General features: G+C 38.1%; 1 protein-coding gene across 1 annotated transcript in view; it reads left to right on the plus strand.

Moving 5' to 3' along the window:
* Nucleotides 1-11,202: 11,202 nt before the first annotated feature.
* Nucleotides 11,203-26,737, plus strand: part of nlk2 (nemo-like kinase, type 2) — a 71,351-nt gene continuing 55,816 nt past the window's right edge. Inside the window, exon 1 of the mRNA XM_079887033.1 lies at nt 11,203-12,777. Within this exon, the coding sequence (XP_079743159.1) occupies nt 12,311-12,777 (467 nt within the window). The 5' untranslated portion in view covers nt 11,203-12,310. The remainder of the gene's footprint in view (nt 12,778-26,737) is intronic.

Raw genomic sequence — 26,737 nt, forward strand, 5'->3', positions numbered from 1 at the left:
GGCCAGCATGATCTTGATTCTCATGCCTATAGGGAAAATCCACAATGAACTACATTAATGATGAAGGTACGAAGCCCCCAGAGGGTCTGACGTGTCCCAGCATCTCCTGTGAAGATCTGCAGATGATAAAAGTGGAACATAACGCTTCAGTCTTTCTTAGTTTCTAATAATACCATTAAACATCGCACAAACCTACTTGCGTCGAAACAGCACTACATATTTGGACCGTGATTGACACGTCTAATAAAAGCAAAGCGTGCTTCCTCCAAAGTGATAGAATTGTCACAAACGGCAGTGATTTCAGTCTCCTACCCCCGTCCCCCATCAGAAATATGCCCAAGACAGGAGTGTAAAAATAGACAGCAGAAAGATTCCTAGTGCTTTAAATAGAGCTGACTCTCTGAGTATGAGGTCAGTGTCACTGAATTTCTTTGTAGGCTCTATTCTATGCTTCTGTGACTAAAGCCAAGCACATACTGCTCTCTTTCTCTCTGACGCAGGAATTAGTAATACTTCAGTCTTTCATCAGTGTAACACTCACAGCCTATACACAGCGTGGTGAGAACGCAGCGTTTCCCTCTGAAAGAAGGCCTGAAGGCTTCTGTGACTGGAGCTGCATGAACGGTGACATTTTTTCATTATACAACCTGATTTTGCAATTAAAACTTGTACCTAGAGTATTGGATTCATTAAATCCAATCATGAATAATTTACGTGCATATCATTTAAAAAAAAAAAAAAATCAATTACATACTTCCATGACATTCCTCATGTGGTCTTTTCTTCATTTCTTAAAGCCGTGTATGAATTATGTTCTTTTGTTCCGCTCTGTAATCTTTATGTTTGAACGGCTTACATGTACAATAGTTGGTCAAAAGAACATGTACAAGCCATAAAACAAGAAACTGGGTCCCCGACGTCATGCCTGACCTCAATGGGATAGGATCAAATCCCAGCTGCTGCTCCAACTTCTAGTGAAAATCTGTCCCATGAGAATGTTGGCGTTATAGCAGCAAATGGATGACCAACCTCTTATTAACGCCACTGGCTTTTAAATTAAATGTTCAACAAGCTGAGGAGTTGTGTTTGGGTGTACTCTTTCTTTTGTTAATGTTTTGTATACAGATTACAGCAAATATAATGGACACACTGGCTAGCCATCAGTTTATTAACATTTCTTCCTAAAATCTTAATAACTGAGGTTTATCAGTTGAACTGTGGTGCTGATCGAACACATTGGGAAACAAGAACTGGTCTGGTTCTTATTCAAAATTTATTCATTAATTTTAAAAACAATACCCAAACCAAACAATGTTCGGTTCTCTGAACAGTTACTGGTGCTGCAGTACTACTGAAACTACAGCACAACCAGTGCAGTTTGATGACAGAATGAATTACTCTTTTGAGGCAATTCTTTTTAGTGAATAAGAAACAAACAGCGCGATCAGTGTATTCCGACTCCAGAGCAATTGGCAGTTTTTTTAGTAAATAAAAACACAACGCAACCAGTGTAGTACCATTCTTGAATGCATGACTCTTAAGAGTCGGTTCTTTTTAGTCAGTCAAACACACACACACACACACACACACACACACACACACACATGTCGGTTCACTCTCTTTGTGGGGACTCTCCATAGACTTAATGGTTTTTATACTGTACAAACTGTATATTCTAGCTCCTTACACTAACCCTACCCCTAAACCTACACTGTTAGCAATTGATGTAATTTTTACAATAAATTTTACAACAACATATTGTATTCATGTTTTTATTGTAAATGCAAATGCATGATGGGAAATTTATGGACAGTCCTGTAATTTTATTGTAACTACACTGTAGAAGCATTATTTTACAGCCACCGCATAGCATTGTGGGATCGCTGCTGTTTGAATTTTGAAATTGCGCGCGGCCAACGGTACCACAGAATCAAACATTTTTGGAAGAAGAACACATCTCAGGTATGAAACGTTAACATGAAATCTCTTTTATAAGTATATGGATATAGTAATACCGTTGATATGAGTGAGTGCTGCTGATTGTTTCGTTTGGTATATTTCAGTGACGTTCGCCCCGAGTCGACTAAAAACAACGCGAACTGACCGCAGTGAAGTGGCGTCTTCTTACTCAATCCATACGGAAAAGGAACCACATGCAGGTGTAAGGTACGAGATATTCACAATTTTTTGTTTGGTAAATTTTATCAATGACATTGGCTAGAGTAAAGTTAGATCCCTATAACGTTAGCTCATCTCGCCCCGACTCGACTCGCTCACTCCCGGTATAAACATCACAAACTGACCCCGGTGAAGTGGCGGCGTCTTCAATCCATAAGGGAAAAGGTAGGCTAAGTTACCACATCACATCAGGTACAAGACACTAGATATTCACAATGGAAAAACAAACATGGTGAGTAGAATCGAGTCGAGCTGAGCTTGTAACGTAACTGTTAACGTTAATGGAAAACCACCACAATGACGATAGCTCAAATAATGTTAGCACAAAAAGTTAGACTGTAAAAATAAGCATTAACGTTAGCCCCGTAAGATTCCTTAGCTCAGATTATTATTGCATTGATTACACGTGCTACTGGGCAGGCTGTTACGTTAGCTAAGTATTAGGACTTCTGTTTTGCTGTTTTGTAATCGGGGGTCTTGAAGTCGTGGTGGTTTACACACTTAGCATAAACGTAACTTCAGCTTGTATATTTTACGGTCGCTGAATACTTACAGAATTAAATGAAGATACCAGCATTGTCATTTAATTAAAGCCCATATTTCAAATAACCTTTGCTTGTGTTTACAAGCAAACATAAACGTTATTTGAAATATGGGCTTCAATTAAATGACTGCTGGTATCTTCATTTAATTCTGTGAGTTAGCTAGGCTATAGCTGTGATAAAAAGCTGAATATAGCATCTGTGCTTGGCCAACCAGGGTGGAAGAGCAGTCACGTAATCTGTCTTTATATAAAATAAACTGCGCGTGCGCAACTTAAACCTCCAACCAGCATCGTCATTAAATATTTTTTCGGAGCCTGGGTTCTGTTGAAAGGCTTTCACTGCTCTCTTTGTCTTCAGAGAATGCAGCAAATTATCAGTAGTATTAAAAACAAGTTAACCATTTAGTTTTTCTCAAATTATATGTGGCTGCCTGGTAGACTGTATGGAATATTAAAATAATAATAATAGATTTGTAATTGGTATTTGTTGTGTAATTGGTAATACATTTGGTAATGTTTACATTTTTTATTCCCTAGCCCTCCGCCACAGCTGCTGATATCCAGAGAAAGACCCTACCCAGCACACCTTGCTTAATTGTACAAGGTATATTCATCCCTTATTTTGTTAAAAGGGTAGTTCACTTTTAAATGAAAATTACCCCATGATTTACTTACCTTCAAACCATTCTTTCTGACAAATACAATCCGAGTTATACAAAAACAAAACCTGACACTTCCAGGTGTCAACTGGCAGTGGATCAGTTTGAAGCTCAAAAAAGTGCATCTATCCATCATAAAAGTGCTCCACGAGGCTCTGAGGGGTTAAAATAGGCCTCCTGAAGCAAAGAGTTTGTGTAAGAAAAATATCCATATTTAACACGTTACAAAGTAAAACTCTAGCTTACGGCCAAACGGCCATACGCAGTCTACTTGCATTCAAAGTGCAACTTGCGCAACTCATGATGTCAGAAGTAGCGTAGTGTGTCATGGCGTAGTGTAAATATCAGCAGTACGTTGTATTACTCGCATAAGTTGCGCTTTAGAGTAAAATCTGTATGTTATTGTTCTTTTGGCCGGAAGCTAGTTATTTTACTTCATGTACGAAAAATATTAATATTTAAAACTTTACAAACTCATTGCTTTGCTTCAGAAGGCCTTTATTATTAACCCCTCAGAACTGTGTGAATCACTTTTATGATGGATAGATGCACTTTTCTTAGCTTCAAACTGATGTTGCAATCCACTGCCATTATAAAGCTCTGAAGCATCAGGGTGTTTATTAATATAACTCCGATTGTAAATATATTGTGAATTTTAACCGTTTCAGCCAGGTCAGGATTTATTTTTCAAATGGTTAAAATGTGCATTAAAAAGTTGGATGGAGACCCAGCTATTACTGTTAAGTGTCTGTTCTACCTAGAGTTGGTATTCCCATACAGGACATTTATGTGTAAACAGAAGAGTCTGACGGACAGCAGTTTAACATTACGACTTTCATTAATTAATTAAATAAGTTAATTCGATATACAGTGCATACATGCATGCAATGACGTTATCTATTTACAAAAAAACAATGTAAAAGCCAATGTAATTCTAAATGTTAAAGGGTTAGTTCACCCAAAAATGAAAATTATGTCATTAATGACTCACCCTCATGTCGTTCCAAGCCTGTAAGACCTCCGTTCATCTTCAGAACACAGTTTAAGATATTTTAGATTTAGTCCAAGAGCTTTCTGTCCCTCCATTGAAAATGTATGTACGGTGTACTGTCAATGTCCAGAAAGCTAATAAAGACATCATCAAAGTAGTCCATGTGACATCTGTGGAATGTTTTGAAGCATCGAAAATACATTTTGGTCCAAAAATAACAAAAACTACAACTTTATTCAGCATTGTATTCTCTTCTGGGTCTGTTGTCAATCCGGGTTCACGACTCCGCAGTGACGCTGCTGACGTAAGACGCTGCTGACGTAAGACGCTGTATTCAAGCTATTTTACATTGTTCATCTGTGTCGAAATCCTTAGACATGTTTGCGAAGATTGTTTTGTTTACAGCGTGCGTCTGTAAACGAAGACTGTAAACGAAGCTCGGGCGCACCAGATAACACGTCAGCAGCGTCTTACGTCAGCAGCGTCACTGCGGAGTCGTGAACCCGGATTGACAACAGACCCAGAAGAGAATACAATGCTGAATAAAGTTGTAGTTTTTGTTATTTTTGGACCAAAATGTATTTTCGATGCTTCAAAACATTCTAACTAACCCACTGATGTCACATGGACTACTTTGATGATGTCTTTATTAGCTTTCTGGACATGGACAGTATACCGTACATACATTTTCAATGGAGGGACAGAAAGCTCTTGGACTAAATCTAAAATATCTTAAACTGTGTTCCGAAGATGAACGGAGGTCTTACAGGCTTGGAACGACATGAGGGTGAGTAATTACTGACATAATTTTCATTTTTGGGTGAACTAATAACAAGTTAAGTTGTTAATATTAAATAAATACATCAAAATCATTTTTGTTTATGAGCAAGTAGCAATACTTTTGTTTTTTACACAGTATTTGTCATAATTTAACAGATATGAAAACGTAAAACTTTTTTTCCTCTCTCTCGGTTTTCAGAACTTTTTGTGGAATCAACTCCCAGACGGGCTGCAAAGCAGAGAAGAGATACGGGCTCAACGCACCTGTTTACACCCTCCTAAGAAAACAGTTTTTAATAAAAGATTAAAAAGATATCATTGTTGTGTTTTTAATTGCCTAAGACGGATAATTACAGGCAGCATTGTATTGTAATATTTACAAATAACAGGATACAGTATATTGAATTACAATATTAAATTGTAATTCTGTCCTGTGAAATTACAGGAAATTCCTGGCAACTGAGTTGCAGTAAATATACAGTAAATTGAAATAAATTACAGCATTTTACTGTAATAATGCTACTATAATCACAGTACAACTGCTGTATAAATACAGTACTTTATTGTAAAAGTAAACAGTAATAATCCTGTATATTACTTGCTGTAAATTTACTGCAATTAGTTGCCAGGAATTTCCTGTAAAATTACAATAAATTTTTAACAGTGTACCCATCACAAAAAACTTTCTGCATTTTTACATTTTAAAAAAAATATCATTTAGTATGTTTATTAACCCATTTCCCTGGCTGGTCCCCACAATGGAGGTGATCTCAGGTTTTACTATCCTTGTGGGGACATTTGGTTCCCACAGTGTAATTTAAACCAAACACACACACACACACACACACACACACACACGGGGACTTTCCATAGACATAATATGGACATTTATACTGTACAAACTGTATATTCTCATATTCTCTCAGACACGCAAAACACTATTTAAATAAAAACATATTTTGGATGGTTTATAAGCCATTTTAACTGTTGAGGACCAGTAAAATGTCCTCACTAGTCAGTTTTCGTAATATTTCACTATATAAGTGGGGACATTTGGCCCGCACAAGTGTAGTCAAACTTGCACACACACACACACACACACACATATACGTTTAGCTATCTAAATAGGGACATTCCATAGACTTTTATTATTTTTATATATTGCTACCATAACTATAAATATACTACTACTACAACTGCAGTATTTATAACTATTATATAAATACATTCATATCATATCTCTAAATACTACAACCAAATCCTAACTTTAACCCACACCCTAACAGAACATTTTCTGCATTTTAACACATAATAATAACATTACTTAAAAAAAAAAAAATTTACTTTACTTTTATACTATTTTCACAAATGAGAATGTCTCCAAATAGACGTTCGGGAGATTTGTCTGATTTGGCTCACTTTTGGGTACAGTTTGACCCCAAAATATGGTTGTGTACAGTACGTACACACACACACACACACAGAGCTGTCAACTAACTGCAAGACATAAATTAGTATCTGGTTCTAATTTATGACAACATAGTTAAAGATGCGCATTGAAATTTAATGAAATATGTTACTACGTACATATGTTGTTTGTTTTGTTGAGTGGTGCAATGCCAATTATTGGACTGCATTAATGCTAGCTGACAGGATGTGGTTTCAATGCTGTATTCACATGGTTTGAAAGTTATGATTAGAGTTTGGGGCTTAACAAAGACTGATTAGTTATTATTTTATTATTCAGAGGACTGCCTATATAAAGACTATAAAATGCCTGTGTAAACACATTTTGCAAGAATTAAATGTATTTGTAATTGAAAATATGAAATTGCTTTTCTTTTTTTCCAAATATAATTCTAAAAGGATGGATCAATGGAACCGTTAATGAACTAGAACTGTTAAGAGGAAACGGAACCAAAACCATTCAATTCTTTGCGATTTCCATCCCTATTCATGATGCACCAACTCTTGGGACGATTATATCTACTGGGCTTCTCTGTGTTTTGATGTGTTTTCTTTTGCATGCTCAGGACCATCTGTTTTCTGCTCCACTTACATACTATGGTCTGCCTGGAGTTATTCAGCACTACATTCCTGCAGCTTCCCCTCCGCAGTGCCCCGAGCAGTGCTCACTGTCAATGCCAGGGTCTAATTAGGACACCGGTTCTCTGTGCAGATCCACACGTCTGGGTTATCCTAAACCATTCACTAAATCCTTGTAGTAAGAGAATAATGCTAAATCAGTGTCCACATTAGATTTATGTGCATGGGTATAAGCTTAGTTCAGCATATGGTCAAAAGTCCAATGATGTTTTTCAATTGCATCCTTTATTCTTTCATCAGTTATTTGTGTCTGAGTAGCTGATCAAACTGAATGGACAATGAAAAATACATGTTATTGAATTATTGATCGTGCGTGCTGTAGCAAATTATGGGCCATATTGATGACATCCTCAGCCACTGTTTTGCACTCTTATCTCAGTCAATATGTCAAACCTTGCTCTCAATAACAAAACGTTTTAGCCCTAAAATGTATTATGCAGAATAAAGGAACCACGCACCCAAAAATATGCCTATTAACAGAGTATTTCTACAATGGCGTCGGACAACTTTGCATCCGTGCCAGTACTGTAGGTGTCCATATAATATCGAAGACATCAGTAAGCTGAATTCAGATAAGCATACTACTCTTTAATTCTTTGTATTAATAGTGTATAATTAAAAAATGCATGCACCATGAAAAAAAAAATGGACAATTTAGTCAGAAAACTTTATGGGTGAAGCTGTTTGTTGCACTGTGCTTGCAAACGCACGCAGGAAGACATTTTCTTGGCACGTGCAAACATCAAACAGATATCTTATGCATGCAGAATGTCCAAAATGGGCTGTGAAGCTCTTATCAAAATCCATGGACACAAGAGCTTGCTTTTTTGCATACCACTAAAAGGCAGTTTGATGCATTTAAACATGGTGCGTACATAATGTGGTTTATTTAAACCACAATAAATACCAAATTAAAAGCATAAAACCAAGCACACATACAAGATGTCCGTTACTGCATCATTAAAAAGCAAATTCACATATCATAAATGTCTTAAAGGCATCCACTGAATGTCCTTACACTTTACAGAACGGTTTACAGACATAAAACATCTTTTAAATGAAAATACATATCCGTCAGCATATTAGTGCTATGGGGAAAGAAATGCCCTGTTAAACTATTGTCTCAGTACATATATTTTGTATTCCATTGCAATAAAAGCAAATATTACACTTTAAATCACTCCCTGAAAAAATCACACATATTGCGATTTGGAATTTATATTTGGTTGGGACCCCAACAGCGAGTCAAATTTAAGCTACTTTTGAATTTTACGGCATACAGTATATGGATGCTGGGTAATATCACTCCTGCTGGTGTGACAAAACGCTTCTTATCTCCCTCCTTCATTACTTCATTAATAACCTGCCAGCTTAAAAGTTATGTCAGGCTGAGATGCGTTCACTTAGGAACAACCATGCGTTCGTCAATCTCTACTTTTATAGTCGTGAAGTTTATTACAAAAGAAATCTATCAGGAAAAGCTTTTTTGCTGTGAAAGCTTAATAAGAGGAGGCTGGACGCGTCTCATTCATCAATGTAGCCGATGAGTTGACAATGTTAATAGCAGCATGAAGCCTAAGAAATGGATGTATCTTCATCTGTATAGTAATAATAAGCAGGGTTCCACTATATGTCCTTTAATTCAGTTTATCAGCGCTCAGATGCTGCACTCTCAGCCATAAATATTCACCACAATCCAATGGTTATGGAAAACCACCTAGTTTCAGGCAGCTCACAACAGACTCTTTCTTTTGATAGCAGCATATAATATTATGAAATGTACTCGGTTTTTAGTGTCAGCTCTAGTTGTTTGCATTGACAATAAAGTCTGATTTTGAAGAGATAAAAGGATACAAATAAAATATGAAAATTAGCTGAATTTGTTTCTATCTTACAGTGTTAGCTTAACACAAATATATAATACTGTGAAGCTTTCGAGGTCATGGATGAATTGTTGAACAGACAGAGATTCAATTAATTCATGCACGTTGTGGCTGAGAATGAATCAAATCTCTGAATCAAAAAAGATGAAGAGCTGAGAAAGATGACTAAGAAAAGATGCAGAATATGGGCATCATCATTAAAATCTAGCATTAATTATATTCAAAGCTCAATTTAATTTGAACAAATCATGTTGTTGTTTTCATGAAAAGCTACGTTTTCAGGATTCTATACCAACTGGGTGATTTATTTATGTAGATTGCATGTGTGCAAGTGCAAATTCAGCACAGTATTTTAAATGAAAAAAATGTAAGGCAATGTGGATGATTCCTTGCCATTATTGATTAAGACATTGCAGCTGCTACATTTGATTTTCAGAGGGGGAAATGTCCAAATCAATTCAGTTCTGGGACTGTTAGCATCCTCGCGGACTCGATGTAGAGCACGTCCCACTCATCCATAAGAACTAGGCCTGCACTTAAAGGAGGATACCAGTTTATTTTGGACCTGAGCAAGAGATTAATTATTCTGTTTAAAATATTTCCAGTGGATAATTAGACACGCATTCACTCTGTCTGGAAGATTCTACAGCTAATCAATTTGGTTTAGTTTCAGACTTTAATGTCCTGGTGGTTCAATTCAGATGTAAACTCAGATGCATCATTGTGCAACACTACCAAAACATTTTAAAAGGCCTTAAAAGCAGATTAAACAAGGTCTATAAGGTCCACTACCATGCTATAATTGTTGAGAATGAATCAAAGATTCTGCATTTCAGTGGACCCATGGTTGATTTAATGCTTAAACAGAGCATCACAAATAAACACCTGCATGCTTCAGTACACTGCCAGTGCTGTGAGTGTGAGATCCTGCTGAGATGAAGCATTTATCCTTATGCAAACACATAAGACTTGAGGTCAAAGGTGTGGAATGTACAGCTGTAGACTCTAAACTGCTTAAGTTAACTTGATTAAGTTTTCTAGTCTCACAAACAAACCTACTCTAAAAAAAATGAAGAAAGGAAAAATGCATGTAAAATGTGCATGAATTATTTAGAGCATATTACATTATGTTAGCTAATGTTTTAATAATAGAGGAGGCCAGGGCTAAATGTCACACTTTTTTTTTTTTACTATGAATATTTCTCAGAATGTTAATTGATGTTTAGGCAACATCTGCAAAATAATCTGTTGACTAGGAGAGAAAAAAGAGATACACTTGACCAAATAGTTGGGCATGTTCTGCCCCAAGATGGAAAAGGTATACACAAATATATATCGTTTTTGGCCAACAGAAACTGAAATGAATAAATGATAACATTTTAAACATATGACATCCTCACCTGACATTTAAGCAAAATGCCCTTGTTTCTAATGTCACTAACATTCCTACAAATTTGCTAGATGTTGAACTTAATGGTGAGAAACTTAAAGGTTTTTTATTATAAAGTATCCTACAAAAGTAAAAAATAAAATAAAAAGCATTCTGACTGAATCATTATGAAAAAAAAATGTTTATGAACTATTCTCATGATAGGCCAATGGACTGCAAAATTAAACTTTACACTTTATCTTCCATAAGTAAAACGTATTTCAATGCACTGTAACAACAAACTATAAACTTTATAAACTGTTTAATACATTTCTATAATATACTGTATATTGTATAATGTTTGACAGTCCTTGTTACTGTGCATTTTTGAAAAACGATAGGACAGCGAATCATGGCTCTCCTTTCAGGCTAGGGACTCACTTCAATGGCAGGTGCTAATTGGATGGCATGTCTCGCGTAACAGCTCTGGGTAAGCGGGGCCCTTCGCTCTCCATTCCGGCTCAAGATCTCCGTAGACTGTCACTGTCTTTTACAGTATCGCGTAGCCGTAATGGCGCCAGCTTCCACATGCAACAAGGGCCTGTTTATTATGGCTGGACCTCCGTCTCTTCCTCTCGTCCGCTGATTGGCTGTGCTACTTCAGAAGCGCGACGTGATTGGTTCAGAGACCTGTCATCGGACGCGGACTAGACGGGTACCCAAGACGGCAGGGTTGCGCGTGTGCCTTCCCAGGTCCTGGCAGCACCATCCGGCGAGGGGGTGAGGACGCTGGCCGCCTGATTTGTGACTGCAAGAAACACTGGATGTTCTTATTTTGATTTCTTCTTCACTGGATATACATGCCCACGATACCGAGAGCGAGCACGCGGCACGCCGGTGAACGAGCACATCGTTATCGATGGGGAAAATAAGTTGAAAGCTTCGGAAGAATGTTTCCAGGAAAACGGATGGCTCCGTTGATCAGCGTGATGGGTGTTTCGAGGGGATTTTGACATTTGGAGAGGATCTGGAGGTATCCATCTACAGCTTAGAGCTCGAGCGCAACAGAGCGCCATACTGCAAAACAAGCTTTCCGGATCGATACAGTGTAGCAGCAGCCTTTTCATGCGGGGGAATTGTGCGTTTTAATGGAAATGTAAACAAGTAAGCTGGCGAGCAAGTACCAAGTCAGCAACGGTGGCCTGATTGAGATCCACGTAACTTCTGCAAACTGCATGCAGCCCTGGCGGTGGAAACAGGGCTGGATGAGCCCAAAATGGCAAATATGAGGAAATCTAAAAGATGAATGTTGCATTCCCCACGTAACTTGTACTATTCGCCTAATTTCCCTTTCCATACAAGCCCGAGTTCAGAGCAAAGCAAGGTGCTCCTCGTGCCTCCAACATGAGGGAGATTTAAGGCCGTGCGGAATTGATTTATTATGGGGGGAGCGCATTATTTTGATTTAATCCCTCTCTCCTCTTTTACTTTTCTTTTGTTTATCCTTCGCGAGATTTTTCTTGGATGTCCGCGATTGTCATTTTGCTAGTCTGGAACGTATAACGCAAAAGATCCTCCGAAGTAGGTCAGATCAAAGCTGGAGAGTTGTTAGTATGACACCTTTTCACACTCATCTTGATGTAGGCTATGCCGGACATTTATGCTTTGATTTTTTTTACCCGTCGTTTGGCTCTATGACAGCCAAATGAGAGTTTGACATCTTGGCAGCCTCCCTCTCCATCTCGTTCGCCTCTTTGTTTTGTTTTTCCACCTCTCATTTTCTGGCTGTTGAGTGAGTGAATGGCTCTGTGCGGAACGACGGCTTCCAATGCCGCGAAAATGATGGCTGCGTACAACGGCGGAACCGCGGCAGTGGCGGCGCATCACCCGCACCATCACCACCAGCTGCCCCATCTCCCGCCACCCGCCCACCTCCACCACCATCACCACCCGGGCCAGCATCACCTCCAGCACCCCGGCTCGGCCGCCGCCGTGCACCCCGTACAGCAGCACGCTTCCACGGCCGCAGCTGCTGCTGCTGCTGCCGCGGCGGCGGTGATGCTGAACCCGAGCCAGCAGCAGCCGTACTTCCCCTCGCCCGCTCCTGGTCAAGCTCCGGGGCCGGCGGCCGCTGCAGCCCCGGCGCAAGTTCAAGCCGCCGCCGTGAAGGCGCATCATCATCACCACCACCACTCGCATCACTTACAGCAACAGCTGGATATAGAGCCGGACAGACCGATCGGATACGGAGCTTTCGGTGTTGTTTGGTAAGTGATTAAATCACATTGTAACAACTTCTGTAAATGAAAGTTGATCGTTTGTTGCTGCTGACGACTTTAATTTTGACTTCGAAAGTGCGCTTTAAAAGTAGGCTAATGTGCAAATAAAAAAGTTACAAATAAAGATTGCATCTTTGGGAAGTATAATTAAAATGATGTACACTCTCATGAGATGAAGACTCGAGACACATTAGACTAATAGAAAAAAAAGCATTATTCCACACAGAGCTGGTCCCCCCCCTCATGGGTGCCGCCATGTTGATGTCACATGACCAGCTGTGGCGTGCAATTGACCAATTTACTTACAGTAATGTTGCCTTCACGTGCCATAGGAATAATCGTAAATACTAGTTAAAAATTGGATATGAGTGCTCTCTCAAGTCACATTTTAAATGTGACAAGTTCGTAATCATGACTTCAGAAGTGACACGTGAAGGCAGCATAATAAACCACTAAAACTGACAATAATTAATATAGTCAACTTAATCCCCAGAGAAAACGTAACTATTATACGGAATGGCGATTTTGTGTGAATTTGTACGGAATTGTACGGTTTGAATTTTAGACAAAAAGGTAAGCATGAAGGCCAACCCTTACTGATTGTACGAACTTTTATTAATAATTAGATTGTATGAATTATTCACCAACTTGCAGAAATGTAAAATTGTTATGAATTGCCATGAGAGTGTGTTGGTTTACTTTATAAAATGTGTTACTTTATAAAGTGCAATATAACAGCTAAAGAGTGATGGTATGGATCAGCATGTTTACAATTTATCAAATAGAACGAGTGGACAAATAGCATCAATAATCATTTTGCCCATTGTAACTAGATCTTCCTAAACCTAAACCAAAACTTATAGAGTGCACCTTTAAAGTGTTTTACCTGTCAGGTTTGTTAGGATGGAGAGGTACCATATTTTTAGATTCCTGTGTGACAGTCCAATGGGAATAAGGGACAGCTTTTGGCAAAGAATTTAAGATGTACACTAAGGGAACATCGCTCTACTTAAGGGATAAGCTGACTTAAATTGCTCAAGATTTAATTCATGTCCGTTTGAATGTCTTGAGAATAGTTCCCAACACAGGTGTTTGCTTCACTCCATGTATAAACCTATAGGCACTGAACCTATAAATATAATGTAGTAAAGTAAAGGGATCCTTCACCCAAAAATGGAAATTTTGTCATCATTTACTCACCCTCAAGTTGTTCCAAACCTGTATGAGTTTCTTTGTTCTGTTGAACACAAAAGAAGATATTTTGAAGAATGTGCACAACCAAACAGTTTCTGGTCCCCATTGACTTCCATAGAGTTTTTTTTTTATACTAAGGAAGTCAATGGGGACTATCAACTGTGAACCATAAACTTCAAGCTATCTTCAAAAAAACTCCTACAGTTTGGAACAACTTGATGGTGAGTAAATGATAAAATAATTTATTTTTTTGGTGAACTATGCCTTCATGTAAGTGCCTAGTAAATAACTTTTGAATTTCTTCCTGCCACAACCAAACCAGTTCACAGGGCAATACAGACCAAAGATGAAAAGTTGAGTAATATGTGTAATTCTTTAAGGAAGGAGAGTGCTGGTTCTCAGAATGAGTTTGTAACTACAAGGAAATGCAATATCCTTTTAAAGCACACACCCTCCTGTCCTAGTAGAAGACTCGGCCACAACTTCTGTTCAGAGGTTAATCTGAGAGTTAATTCCTGGGACAAGCAATATATTAAGCACAATAGACAAAATTAAAATAATGGGCCATTTTCATTCTTTGACTTTTTCTAGCACACATATATTGGCTCTCTGTGTGTTTATCCAAAGGAATCGCCTGTAACTGGTGCCTGCAGAGGGGCCACAAAACTAGGGGAGCTCTCATCAACAGCCACCCTACCCCCGCCCATGCAATCTTAGCCTGACCTTTCCTCAAAATCGCTTCCTGTTGCTCATTGTCTGCTTTTAATCTGCACTGTTGCCTGCTGGTGTATTTATAGCTGTCCTCCAGAGGCACGACCAGGAAAATCATTTAGGGTTTGCTCCCTCTTAAAGGGGGTGTTCAGACTGCAGAACCATGGGTAATTAAATGAATAATTAACCCAAAAAGTTACAAATTGACAATTCTGTAATCATTTAATAATATCTCTCATGTTGTTCCAAACCTGTATGACTTATGGAATACAAAACAAGATGTTTTAAAGAAATGTGCTATCTTTTACTTTTAATTACAATCAATGGAACCTGGAGCTTTCATGATTTCATGCAAAAGCATGAATTTCAGTGCATAATAACTTCAATTTCAGATTGTTTGTCACACAAAGCTATTGTTTAGCTTCTCAAGGCATAAGCTAAAGTCATATGCTCATATGTTTTGATACTTTATGGTGCCTTTGCACCCTTTTTGAACTCGTAATGCGTAAACATAAACATAATGGGAAATGTACCAACACAATGTTCTCGCACCATTCCTGATTTTTTAACACACACTCACAGCGTTCGTCTTGGACTTGCAGCCATCAGCGCAGATACGAAAGCTGCTGCTCTCCGTGTGTTTTCTTAAAACTCCAGGTGTAAACGAGGACGTGTCTCCTTCATCTTAATACCCGGTGTAAACAGGGCCAAAGACTTCGTAGGGATCCTGTCTATTGGAACGCAGATCCTGTGCTGGGATAAAGGAAGAGTTAAAAAAAGGAGAAGTGTGAGCTTGGTCCTTGTGTTAGCTATATAGAAGGCTGTTTTGGATGGTGTTTTACATTCTAGTTAGTGCCCTTTCATTCGTGCAGCTGCAAAAGTTTAGATAAATTGGTTTTGGCCCGGCCACAAAGTGTGTGTGTGTCACATACTGGTTCTGATGCAGATGGAGTTTAATTTAATTATCTGATATTCTAACTATACATAGTCTTTATTATCTTTTTGCATTTGCTTAATTGCAGGAAATAATGCTTTAATAAAGTAAGCATATTGTGCAGTGATTTTGCAAACAGGTTTATATCCTGTCTTCAGAATGAAAATGAAAGCAAAATGAAATGAAATAGAATTGGTGGTTTATGTTTTAGAGTCCCTACGTGTGCTTAGCGTTACTCGATCATATTCTAGTCTGCATGAAATGAAGTGCAAACTGCTGGGTCTGATGCTTTCTGGGAAATATCCCATATCTGTCATTAATAATACCCTCAAAATTGTCACTCTAGTATGATTTTAATAGCGTGGAGTGCTTATGTGGAAGATATAGTGGCATAACTCTCTCTTGATGCTCAGTCAAAAAGTTTTTGTAAAGCATGTACGCTTGTAGTTTGAGATTGACTCATAGTGTACGTAAACAAATTTACGGGAAACAGGAGCGCTAAATGCTAAACCGCTGTCATTTAAGAAGGCTTTAGTTGATGGTGATGCCTCATTTGTGGGTTCTGGGAATTCCATGTGTGTCCTGTATTATGTTTTGTGTGCCTTAATGTGGCATGTTGTAAGTCAGGTTTAGGATGCAGCTTTGGTCATTTCTTGCCTCTGATAACTTTACATTACTTAACATTTACATACATTTTACATGAAAGAATTTGGCAGACAATTTTATCCAAAGTGACTTGCATTGCTTTCAAGGTAAACGTTTTATTAGTTTCCCTGGGAATCATACTCATGCATGGCGTCCAAGACAAGAAGTCTTTAATTTTACATTATAGTGCATATGTATTTTGTGCATGAAATAATTTGTTTGCTACTCTCAACCTGTTCCCTAATTCAGAAGCCCCGGGGAGTTCTAAATTTCTAATGCTCTCACTGTCAAAATTGTTCCAGTGAACTTAATTTTGCACCCTAGAAATTCCCAGAATGCACTATAAAAGCTAATGATCATGGGTTTCTCAGTGTATTTGTTTACTGAAAATGTTGTAAAGTTATCAGAGGATAAACACAAGTATATATATATATCCTTTACTTAAAAAATGTGTTGGTTATGTACATGAAAGGGATTTATTTTTATTTGATATAATATTACGTTAAAATGAGTTTAGTTGTTTTGTATCATACAGGATATCATACAGTTGTTAGATTTAAAGAACAACTTTGTTCACTTTTTTAAATGTATTTGTTCATTGTTCAATTTGGTAATTCTTGTGCTGTCAATCAATTAAAACAAATTAACTAATTAATTGCAAATTAATGTAGAAACAACATAAAGACAGTATGTTTTAAATATTTGTTTGATGGCAGCTTTTATGAATGAAGTCCAGACCAGTATCACTGATACCAATACTGATACTTTTTTTTCTCAATTTTAGCCATTAATTATAGCCATTCAGCATTATAGTATAATTGAAAGCTATTGATTTTAACATTTATTAGGCTTTAAAAAAATATTACAACTTTTAATTTAAGTGAACTTAAAACAATTGTCACATAAACCCATTATAATAAATGTCACATTTGCCTGTGCCCTTTAATATATCAGTGCTCAATGCTAAGAATTTTTTTAGACCGTTAGACCGTTTTTACATTCCCTGCCAAAATGCACAAAAAAGTGATTGGTTTTCTTTTTCTTTTGCTCTTTAACATTAGCCTAATGACAGACAGCAGGAGGTTTATTAGGCTGCTGTCACTTTAAGACCTTTTGTACATGACTCGGATCTGACATGCATCCCATTTTCTCACGTTCATTTAAGACTTCATTTAACTTATTTAAGACTGTGCTTTTGAGGATACTCCACAAAACAGGCATGTTGGCATAAACTTGTGTGCACTGTCTGAAGCGACTTTCTGCGCACACAAGTCGTGTGTGTGTCACACAGAAAGGAGATTCGCAGACGCCGCCAGTACAGCACTACGTTCTCTTTTGTGTCTTATCGCACTTGAATAGTGTAAAAGCATTTGCATGAATCATATAACGCTAGCCAAAGGAAGACGAAAAAACAGATGCTACATTATTTGCGATAAATATTTTTAATGTGTTATGATGAAGAAAAAAAGCTCAAAATGAATGTTAATTTTCACAGCCCTAGTAATTTGTAATTGTTCATTATTTGTTAATTATAATCTGCAATTTTTATTCTATTTATTTGATTAATTATTATATTTTACTTTATTTATTTGTTTGAATTTATTTCCTGAATACCTGTTTTGCTTAGAAAGATAAACTGATTCACGACAAGGAGAACTTGCGGAATGACACAGTCTGTTGCCAACAGTTTGCTCGTATTTATATTAACAAACAATACATATCATAAAAACAGATTTGTCCTGTTCAACCTGCGTCCCACGGGCCTCCTGCTGCTCAAACCAGATCCAAAAACAAAGACCTACCAGATAATCTCTGTCTCAATCTTAATCACAGCCCTCATGACTTACTTGTATTTTTACACGTGCGGCCTCCATCCGTGAGCTGTTAGAGCCAGTGCTGATAAAGACGAAATGCCAGACACATGCATTCGCATGTCATGGGTCCCGTATAATAGGCTATTGTTTATTTTCCACTGGGAGTTTAGTTGATTTTCAGTTGAACTGTGGTTTTCCACTATGCCCCCATAGGCCCCTGTCTCTCTGGGAAGAGGCATGGCTCTGCACAGGAATGTATCTGAGTCTTCGCTGTCCATTAAAGTGTCAGCCGGTCTCTGTTGCGCTCACGGTTTGATCTGTGCGGGGAATGCTAGCATGGTCACGGACAGCTTGAATTAGGCCTGATGTTCTTAAGATCTTGTCTGGCAGATTGTCTTTGCAAAAATATGCAAAGTCTCTTTCTTGAAATGGCTTGGTGAAACCTCTGGATCCTGCTTTGTTGATTGGATTTATTAAATATGACACTTGTCAGTAATTCTCTGAACAGCTCTTATATATATATATCTATAGTAGTGTGTGTGGAATAAGGGTTATTAGTAAAAGATTACGCAATAATATTAAGGCTTGAGTTGACTACTTTAAGATTGCAAATCTCTGAAGATCACTGAGTTTTCTTTTCTAGAAGTACATATGAAGTTGAGTTTTGGGAGAACTACAGGAAAATTAGTGCTAGCTGTAGCTGCTATTGATGTAATGATTAATGTATTCCCTTCTCCATTGTAAATGTACAATTTAAATGAGATGTGAATGATTAAAGTTTGATGTTTTTTTGGAGAGGAACCTCATATCCTCCTCGAATGTCTCCCTGAAATGAATCAAGCTGATCAAACATGCTTAAACAACATTAGAATATTAAATATGATTTGTCATGCAGTGTGTGTTTTTCCCCAGTGTGATGAGCAGCAAGATTGAACCCGAAACTCTTTGAGTTTTCCTCTCGTCATCTATTATCTAAAATCTAATAATGTCTTAATTAGTCTGATGTGATCATTTATCAATATGACCCCCATAATTGAAAGAGTCATTACATGATTGTTGAGTAGATTTTAACTTTCTATTTTCAACCCGTGGTTTTGCTGCAGCTTTGTGTGTGTTTTTAGGCGAATTATAATGGCAGACGGCCTAGTGCTTTTATACTCTGAACTTGAAAGGCTCACGGACGGGACAAGCTTTTTTTTTTTTACAACCACAACAGTCAGAAGCAGCTCTTAAGAGGCTCTGGGCTTGGCAGATGCACAGACCGAGCAGAGAAACAGCTTACCTTTGAAGTGTTGGGGGTGAAAGAGTGCAGGAGTGTGTACGTTAACCCTTCACTCACCTGCCTCTGTCAGCCTATTCTGGGCGTTACTCATGTTGATCTTGACTGCACTGCTGAGAATAAGTCTGTTTTGTTTTCCTTGTTGTTTGGATAAATGCCACAATGGAATGTGCGGGTCATTTCCCCCCAAAATCAAATCAAAAGAAAAAGTAAGAAACTGCATATTAATTCATTTCTTCGTTTGTTTGTTCATTTATTCATTCTCAGAACAAGTTCTGTCATCGTGATTCATGTATGCATACATGCAATTGTATGCAAATGTACTTTCCAGTTTAACCTGCTTGAAAATCAAAGTGTATGTCTATGTCTAGCCAAGGTGTTTTCCAAATTTGAGGTTGATATCACAAACATTGAGCCCACCAAAAGGATTTAAATGATCATTTCCATGGTATCACAGTGTCAAATTTCAAAAAGTGTTTAAAATCGTACCAAGTCAAGTGTCCCTGTTTTTGATAACTGGACACTGACAGTTATCAGCCTATATAATATATCTTCTTTTGAGAATTACATTTTTTTTTTTCACATTACAATAGGTTAGCCTTTAGATCTGTTATACTGATTAACATGTCTATGGATTCAGTAATTCAGTTTCAATAATTTGCAGTTCATCTTAATTTTGTTTTTGTAATTTATATAGTAGTAACACTTTAGTTAGGGTTAGTGTTAGATGCTCAGATGTAAAATAACTATTTACAAATGCTTTCTTTACAGTACTTGAGTACATTTTAAAGTCTTGAGACGAATTAAGTTGTGGTTCTTTTATTTTTACTTGAGTTGAATAAAGATAAAGTATTCAACTTCGCTACATTTATTTTTCACCAAAAGTACAAAGTACTTTGACAAAGGTGCCGACGGAGCAACTGGGCAAGCTGGCATTTGACAGGCGCTTTTCAAACTACTGTATTGGAACCCTGCGCTTCAGCCAATAAACAGACAGGTCTGACTCGGGTGCAAAACCAATCAAAACTTCAAGTTCAGTAGGGGGGCGTTAGGTACTTATTTTAGTGAATGTAAGTGAGCTGTGCTCATATTCTGATTTTAAATTGTAATTTTGGTAGCTCCTGAAATGGGTCATACCATCGATATTACCAGAGCACTGAGTAGCTGAAGAAAATAGAAAACCTGGCTCATACAATGCACGCAGTTCAGTTTAATGGTAAAGCTTGCCCTCTTTAACAATGCAGTTAAACTAAATGTATGAAGCAAACTTTGTACAAAGCTGAAATAACCTCAACATTAGCAACAACAGTGAAATAAGATTGCAGGATTTATCTGTCAATCAGATACATTGTAAGTGTCGTTCGTTACTATAGCAACAGTCAGTGGACATAAAAGAAGAGCATTTTATTTAACATGTTAACCACACTTTATTTTTTTACTGGCACTCTTGTATTCATGCTGTTTAAACCCTCATTTTGCCCTTCTTAAAAAACATTCAAATTATCTTATTTGGACTTACTTTTCAAAATTAGTAATAAAACAATCGCTCTTGACAACCGGGATAGCTAGCATATTTGTTTAGCACAGCGTCAAACACAACAATTCATGAGACTAATATCATGTTTTGCTCCAAAATCACTATATATGTGTACATGTCAGTCGTGTTTGAAATAACTTCTGTGGTCCTATGTTGCTTCTTAACACAGCGTGAGACAGAAAATATTTTATTTTATAAAATTCTATGATACAGTCTATGTTGATTACCGTTGCATTACATCATTCTTATGAAAATACCTGAGATGGCTTGAAAAACACAGATAAACACATCACAATCGTGTGTTTATTGTATTCATGTTCCATCAGTCAAAATCGTCTCTATCTACATGCTATTCAGCTGTCTATTATATCTGATGTCCATATAAGGGATTTCCGTCATAGGTTTAATACTTCTATGAATCTCACTTGTGGACGCCCTCTGGCTTCCAGTATGAATGAAACAAGTGTTTAACGCTAACCAGTAGGGGTGCAACGGTACAGATAGCCCACGGTACGGTCCGTACCTCGGTTTTTGGGCCACGGTCTCGGTTCAGTTTCGGTACATGTTTTGTGCAGAAAGAGACTGCTATTTCATCCCAAAAATATGTTTTATTTTTCTTATGAGCATAAACAGAATGTCACAGTAGGAAGAACATCAATGTATGGAATAAATTAACACTCTAGTCTGTACTGAACAACACTAAGTAATACAACCTCTTCAACTATCATATGAAATACAAAATGTAAACAAACACACTTCAAAATATTCAAGTGGATCCCAATTCCAAACTTTGATAACTGGTATATGAAGTGATCAATGTGAAAGAAAAAGTGCACTTTTAACTTTAACAAACATAAATTAGCTTGTGCTTTGAATAAAAAAAAGCAGAGCAAAATAATATAATAAAAAAACACTGCATTCAGGATACAAAGTGCAATGTTATTTACTCATCCACTATTGAGAGATTCTTGTGCAAAAAGATGAGTCTATCAACACTGTCTGGTGCAAGGCGAGACCGGTTGGCATAACGATGTCCCCAGCAGAAAATTCTCAACTTTTCAGAATGCCGCAAGCGCACCGTAGGTCACGTGACAAGAACCAACCATATGCGGTTGCTTTAGCAACGACAGACGCCTCCGGAGCGCAACCGCCCTAGCGCTTTGGAAAAAGGAGAACGCGGCGCGCCTAGCTTTTTCTACGCGTTTTTAGGCGCGATATGTGAACGGTGCCTAAAGCAAAAACTAAAAGGATCAGCGCGAACTCAATGGCAAAACCGAAGTCCCGCGGGACACGAGGGTAGATTGTACCGTGCAGGGCTGACCGAACGGTCCGGGATTTTACCGTGTACCGTTGCATCCCTGCTAACATCGCCTCATTTTGGGTAAAAATAGAAAAATAATACTAAAGTACTTTGTAACGTAGTAACTTGAGTAGTTTTTCAGGAAACTACTTATTTACTCTTACTTGAGTTAGATTATTTTTTATGGAAGTAAAATAATGACAAATATTTTTGAAACAAAAAAGCTTGTTGAATTGCACTACTTGAAAAAATATACATTGCATTAACCTTGCTTGCTAGCCTGGGAAAACCCAGACAAACTTCCGGCAAATTTAGATTTGCTCTGCAAGTAGTCTGGCAAAGAGCCCATTCAAGCCCATTTCTAATCCGTCCAAATCGAGGCACCAATCAGAAACGTTGAGGCGGGCTTTACACGATGGCGATCGCTCTGATTGGTTTTAGGTCTATCCAATTGTGCCCAGAGGCATTTGAGCGACGTCCGTTGGTGACGCCCCTTTGGAAATGAGTTATTAATGAAGTTTTGCCAGACCATAACTCAGTTACTACGGAGAATGGTCTGGTTTTAACCAGGCTACCTGCTTGCATTTGAATGCCTTGTATTTTTAGGGCTTGCATTTTTATGGGCTGAAATGCAACATGGTTGTATATTTAAGCTGTGAATATTTCAACTCAAAACATTTTACACACATTCTAATTATTAAAAATTCAATAATCATATTCACCTTTCAGATTTCACTTCCAAAATATTCATTCTGTTTAAAAATACAACCTATAATATTACAGGCAATTTTCGGTCCATTTTATTTCGCTTTACAAATTCGCTTCAACAAATTCATTGATTCAAATTCGACAGAAAATTCAACATTTGACATCCAGGAACGGCAGGAATATCAGTAGATTGCCGATTGATAATCTCCATAGCTGTTAGTCGGCCTCACCAGTAGGAGGTGCAAGTGAGTGTTGACGAAGAAAACTATAGAGCAACGGGTGAGAGAGTCATTCATTCATAAAAACGGTTTTACAGAAATGGAGCAAGCGGAAAGTATTTGTGATGATTATCAGGGCCAGTATATATACACTCACCTAAAGGATTATTAGGAACACTTGTTCAATTTCTCATTAATGCAATTATCTAATCAACCAATCACATGGCAGTTGCTTCAATGCATTTAGGGGTGTGGTCCTGGTCAAGACAATCTCCTGAACTCCAAACTGAATGTCAGAATGGGAAAGAAAGGTGATTTAAGCAATTTTGAGCGTGGCATGGTTGTTGGTGCCAGACGGGCCGGTCTGAGTATTTCACAATCTGCTCAGTTACTGGGATTTTCACGCACAACCATTTCTAGGGTTTACAAAGAATGGTGTGAAAAGGGAAAAACATCCAGTATTTCGGCAGTCCTGTGGGCGAAAATGCCTTGTTGATGCTAGAGGTCAGAGGAGAATGGGCCGATTGATTCAAGCTGATAGAAGAGCAACTTTGACTGAAATAACCACTCGTTACAACCGAGGTATGCAGCAAAGCATTTGTGAAGCCACAACACGCACAACCTTGAGGCGGATGGGCTACAACAGCAGAAGACCCCACCGGGTACCACTCATCTCCACTACAAATAGGAAAAAGAGGCTACAATTTGCACGAGCTCACCAAAATTGGACAGTTAAAGACTGGAAAAATGTTGCCTGGTCTGATGAGTCTCGATTTCTGTTGAGACATTCAGATGGTAGAGTCAGAATTTGGCGTAAACAGTAGGGGTGTGCCATATCATACCGTCCACGATAATACCGGTATAAATTTTTACATGATAAAAAAGTGTCATATCGCGATATCACTGATATAGCGATGCAATGACGTATGGCGCATTACGTTCCTTAGCACGCACAATAACAACACCTGTCTGAGCGCGAGAGCAGCAAGTCAGCCTCCAATGACGATTTAGTACCTAAAAAGGAGCTACTTCAATAGTATTTTAATAATTCCCGCAGGTCTACCACTTATAATGCGGGAAATTCCCCCGCAAATATTGATTTTACCAACCGCGTGAGTTTTCAGCGGTGCCGCGTCTTCTCTCTCTCTCGCTTTCAAAATGGGTTGCACAAGTCAAGCGTCGATACCACACTCTTGTGTTTAGCAGTCAGGACATGACGGAATTGTCTTTTGTCACTTGCATCGTAACTAAAGTTTATCATTTTCACTTCTTTTTAAGTCTTATCAGTTTAAACATTTGCGATTTTAAACTATTCAGTACTCTCGCGCGCTCTCTGAGAGATGTTTACTCTGCGTGCATACAGTAAAGCCGCCTCACAAACAGCTCGCGAGTAACAAAAGTTCCATTTCGCGGATTATATTGCTTTAACGGGGGAAAAAACACGCAAAATTGTGTAAAAATTCCGGTCATGGTTAGTATATTCGTAAACAGTCGGTTATGTCTGAAATAACCATAAAACGTGCGTGACAGTGTGACAGACAGTATAACAGTAATGGATCCGGGCACTAGCTCTAAAAGTGACAGCAGCCATATGTGTCTGTCATTAATGTTGTCGTCAAAACAACAAAAGATAGCTTTCATTGTAAGGAATCAGAATTAGCCTAATAGCCTTTAATTTAATTTAGTCAGGACTAGTGTTATTTTACATTTGATTACCTTATTCAGTTTCTGTAGTATTTCTGAATAGTGTTAGACCTACCCAAAAACGTTTCTCTTTATTTGTATCTTTATTATTTTGTATATGTTTTGCTACTTTTTTCAATTTAATTCAAAGATTGAAATCAAGCTTCCTTGTGTTGTGTAAACTCTGAAATACAAAATTACCCAATTGTAAAAACACAATGAGTGAGCAAACATTTAGGTGAGATAAATGTAATAAAAAAATTGTCAAATTTTTTTTTTTATATCGTCATAAATATCATTATCGCAAATATTCTTGAAATATCGTGATATAATTTTGAGGCTATATCGCCCACCCCTAGTAAACAGAATGAGAACATGGATCCATCATGCCTTTTTACCACTGTGCAGGCTGGTGGTGGTGGTGTAATGGTGTGGGGGATGTTTTCTTGGCACACTTTAGGCCCCTTAGTGCCAATCGGGCATCGTTTAAATGCCACGGCCTACCTGAGCATTGTTTCTGACCATGTCCATCCCTTTATGACCACCATGTACCCATCCTCTGATGGCTACTTCCAGCAGGATAATGCACCATGTCACAAAGCTCGAATCATTTCAAATTGGTTTCTTGAACATGACAATGAGTTCACTGTACTAAAATGGCCCCCACAGTCACCAGATCTCAACCCAATAGAGCATCTTTGGGATGTGGTGGAACGGGAGCTTCGTGCCCTGGATGTGCATCCCACAAATCTCCATCAACTGCAAGATGCTATCCTATCAATATGGGCCAACATTTCTAAAGAATGCTTTCAGCACCTTGTTGAATCAATGCCACGTAGAATTAAGGCAGTTCTGAAGGCGAAAGGGGGTCAAACACAGTATTAGTATGGTGTTCCTAGTAATCCTTTAGGTGAGTGTATATATATGGAAAAGAAGTCTTCGCAGTTATGCTGGGTACACACCAAAAGATAATCGGGCTGATTTTGGGCCGATTTCCCTCCTTCCGACAATCCTAGCTATGTCCCGATTATCTTGATGGTTCAACAGATTATCTTATCAGATTTTCCCCTGGTGTGAGGTGTGTTAAGAGTGTCCGAACCTGCTCGGAAGAACGTCGGAGCCGCTCCGATCACGAATCGTAAATATTCAACATGTTTAATATTTACGATCAGAAATCCTGATGTGTGGGGGGAACTCCGAGGACAAACGCGTGCACGTTCTGAAGATTATCACGTGAAACAAAACAATATCCAATCAGAAAGCGAGATAATGGAAGACACGGTCATAGAGAGCCTAAGGCCCTCCCCTTCCTGTTGACCACCATGTGACCTTATTTCGGAAAAATATTGTATGGTAGTCAATGGCGAGAGACAACAAATATTTTGATCTCGTTTGAATTGTGCCCTGAATTACACATATGATGTTTGTCAATTTAAAAGATACATTTTAAAGTCAAGAAAGTCGCAGTTTGATGTAAAACTGTTGAGGTATAAGACTGTGAAAATACGTAATTACAAAGACTACAAACCCAAAAGGCGCACGTGACGTCATACCTTTTCTCTCAATGAAGGAATCTAACTTTACTGAAGCTAACCTCTGTCATTTTTTCTATAGTCTTACGTTATAATCGTAACGTTACGCCGTCATGCCTGAGTGTTTTGTACCAGACTGCACACAGACTGTTGGTGACATAGTGCGAGACGAGAGATGTAGTTCATTGAGCGATTTTCACATAAAACTAAATGTTACTCTTCTGTTTTATGACAAACTTTTTTTCACTTGAATTTTCTGTGAAAATCATTCCAAACACTATCATCGCAATTTCTTCCTGCAAATCATTCGCCATGCTCAGAGCCGTTGAAAAACATATTTAACGGCTCTGGCCATGCTTATTCTGAAGTCTCGCGAGATTTTGCGAGATTTCC

The sequence above is a fragment of the Squalius cephalus genome (genome assembly GCF_949319135.1).
Source record: "Squalius cephalus genome assembly, chromosome: 11".
In the NCBI taxonomy this organism is placed as follows: Eukaryota; Metazoa; Chordata; class Actinopteri; order Cypriniformes; family Leuciscidae; genus Squalius; species Squalius cephalus.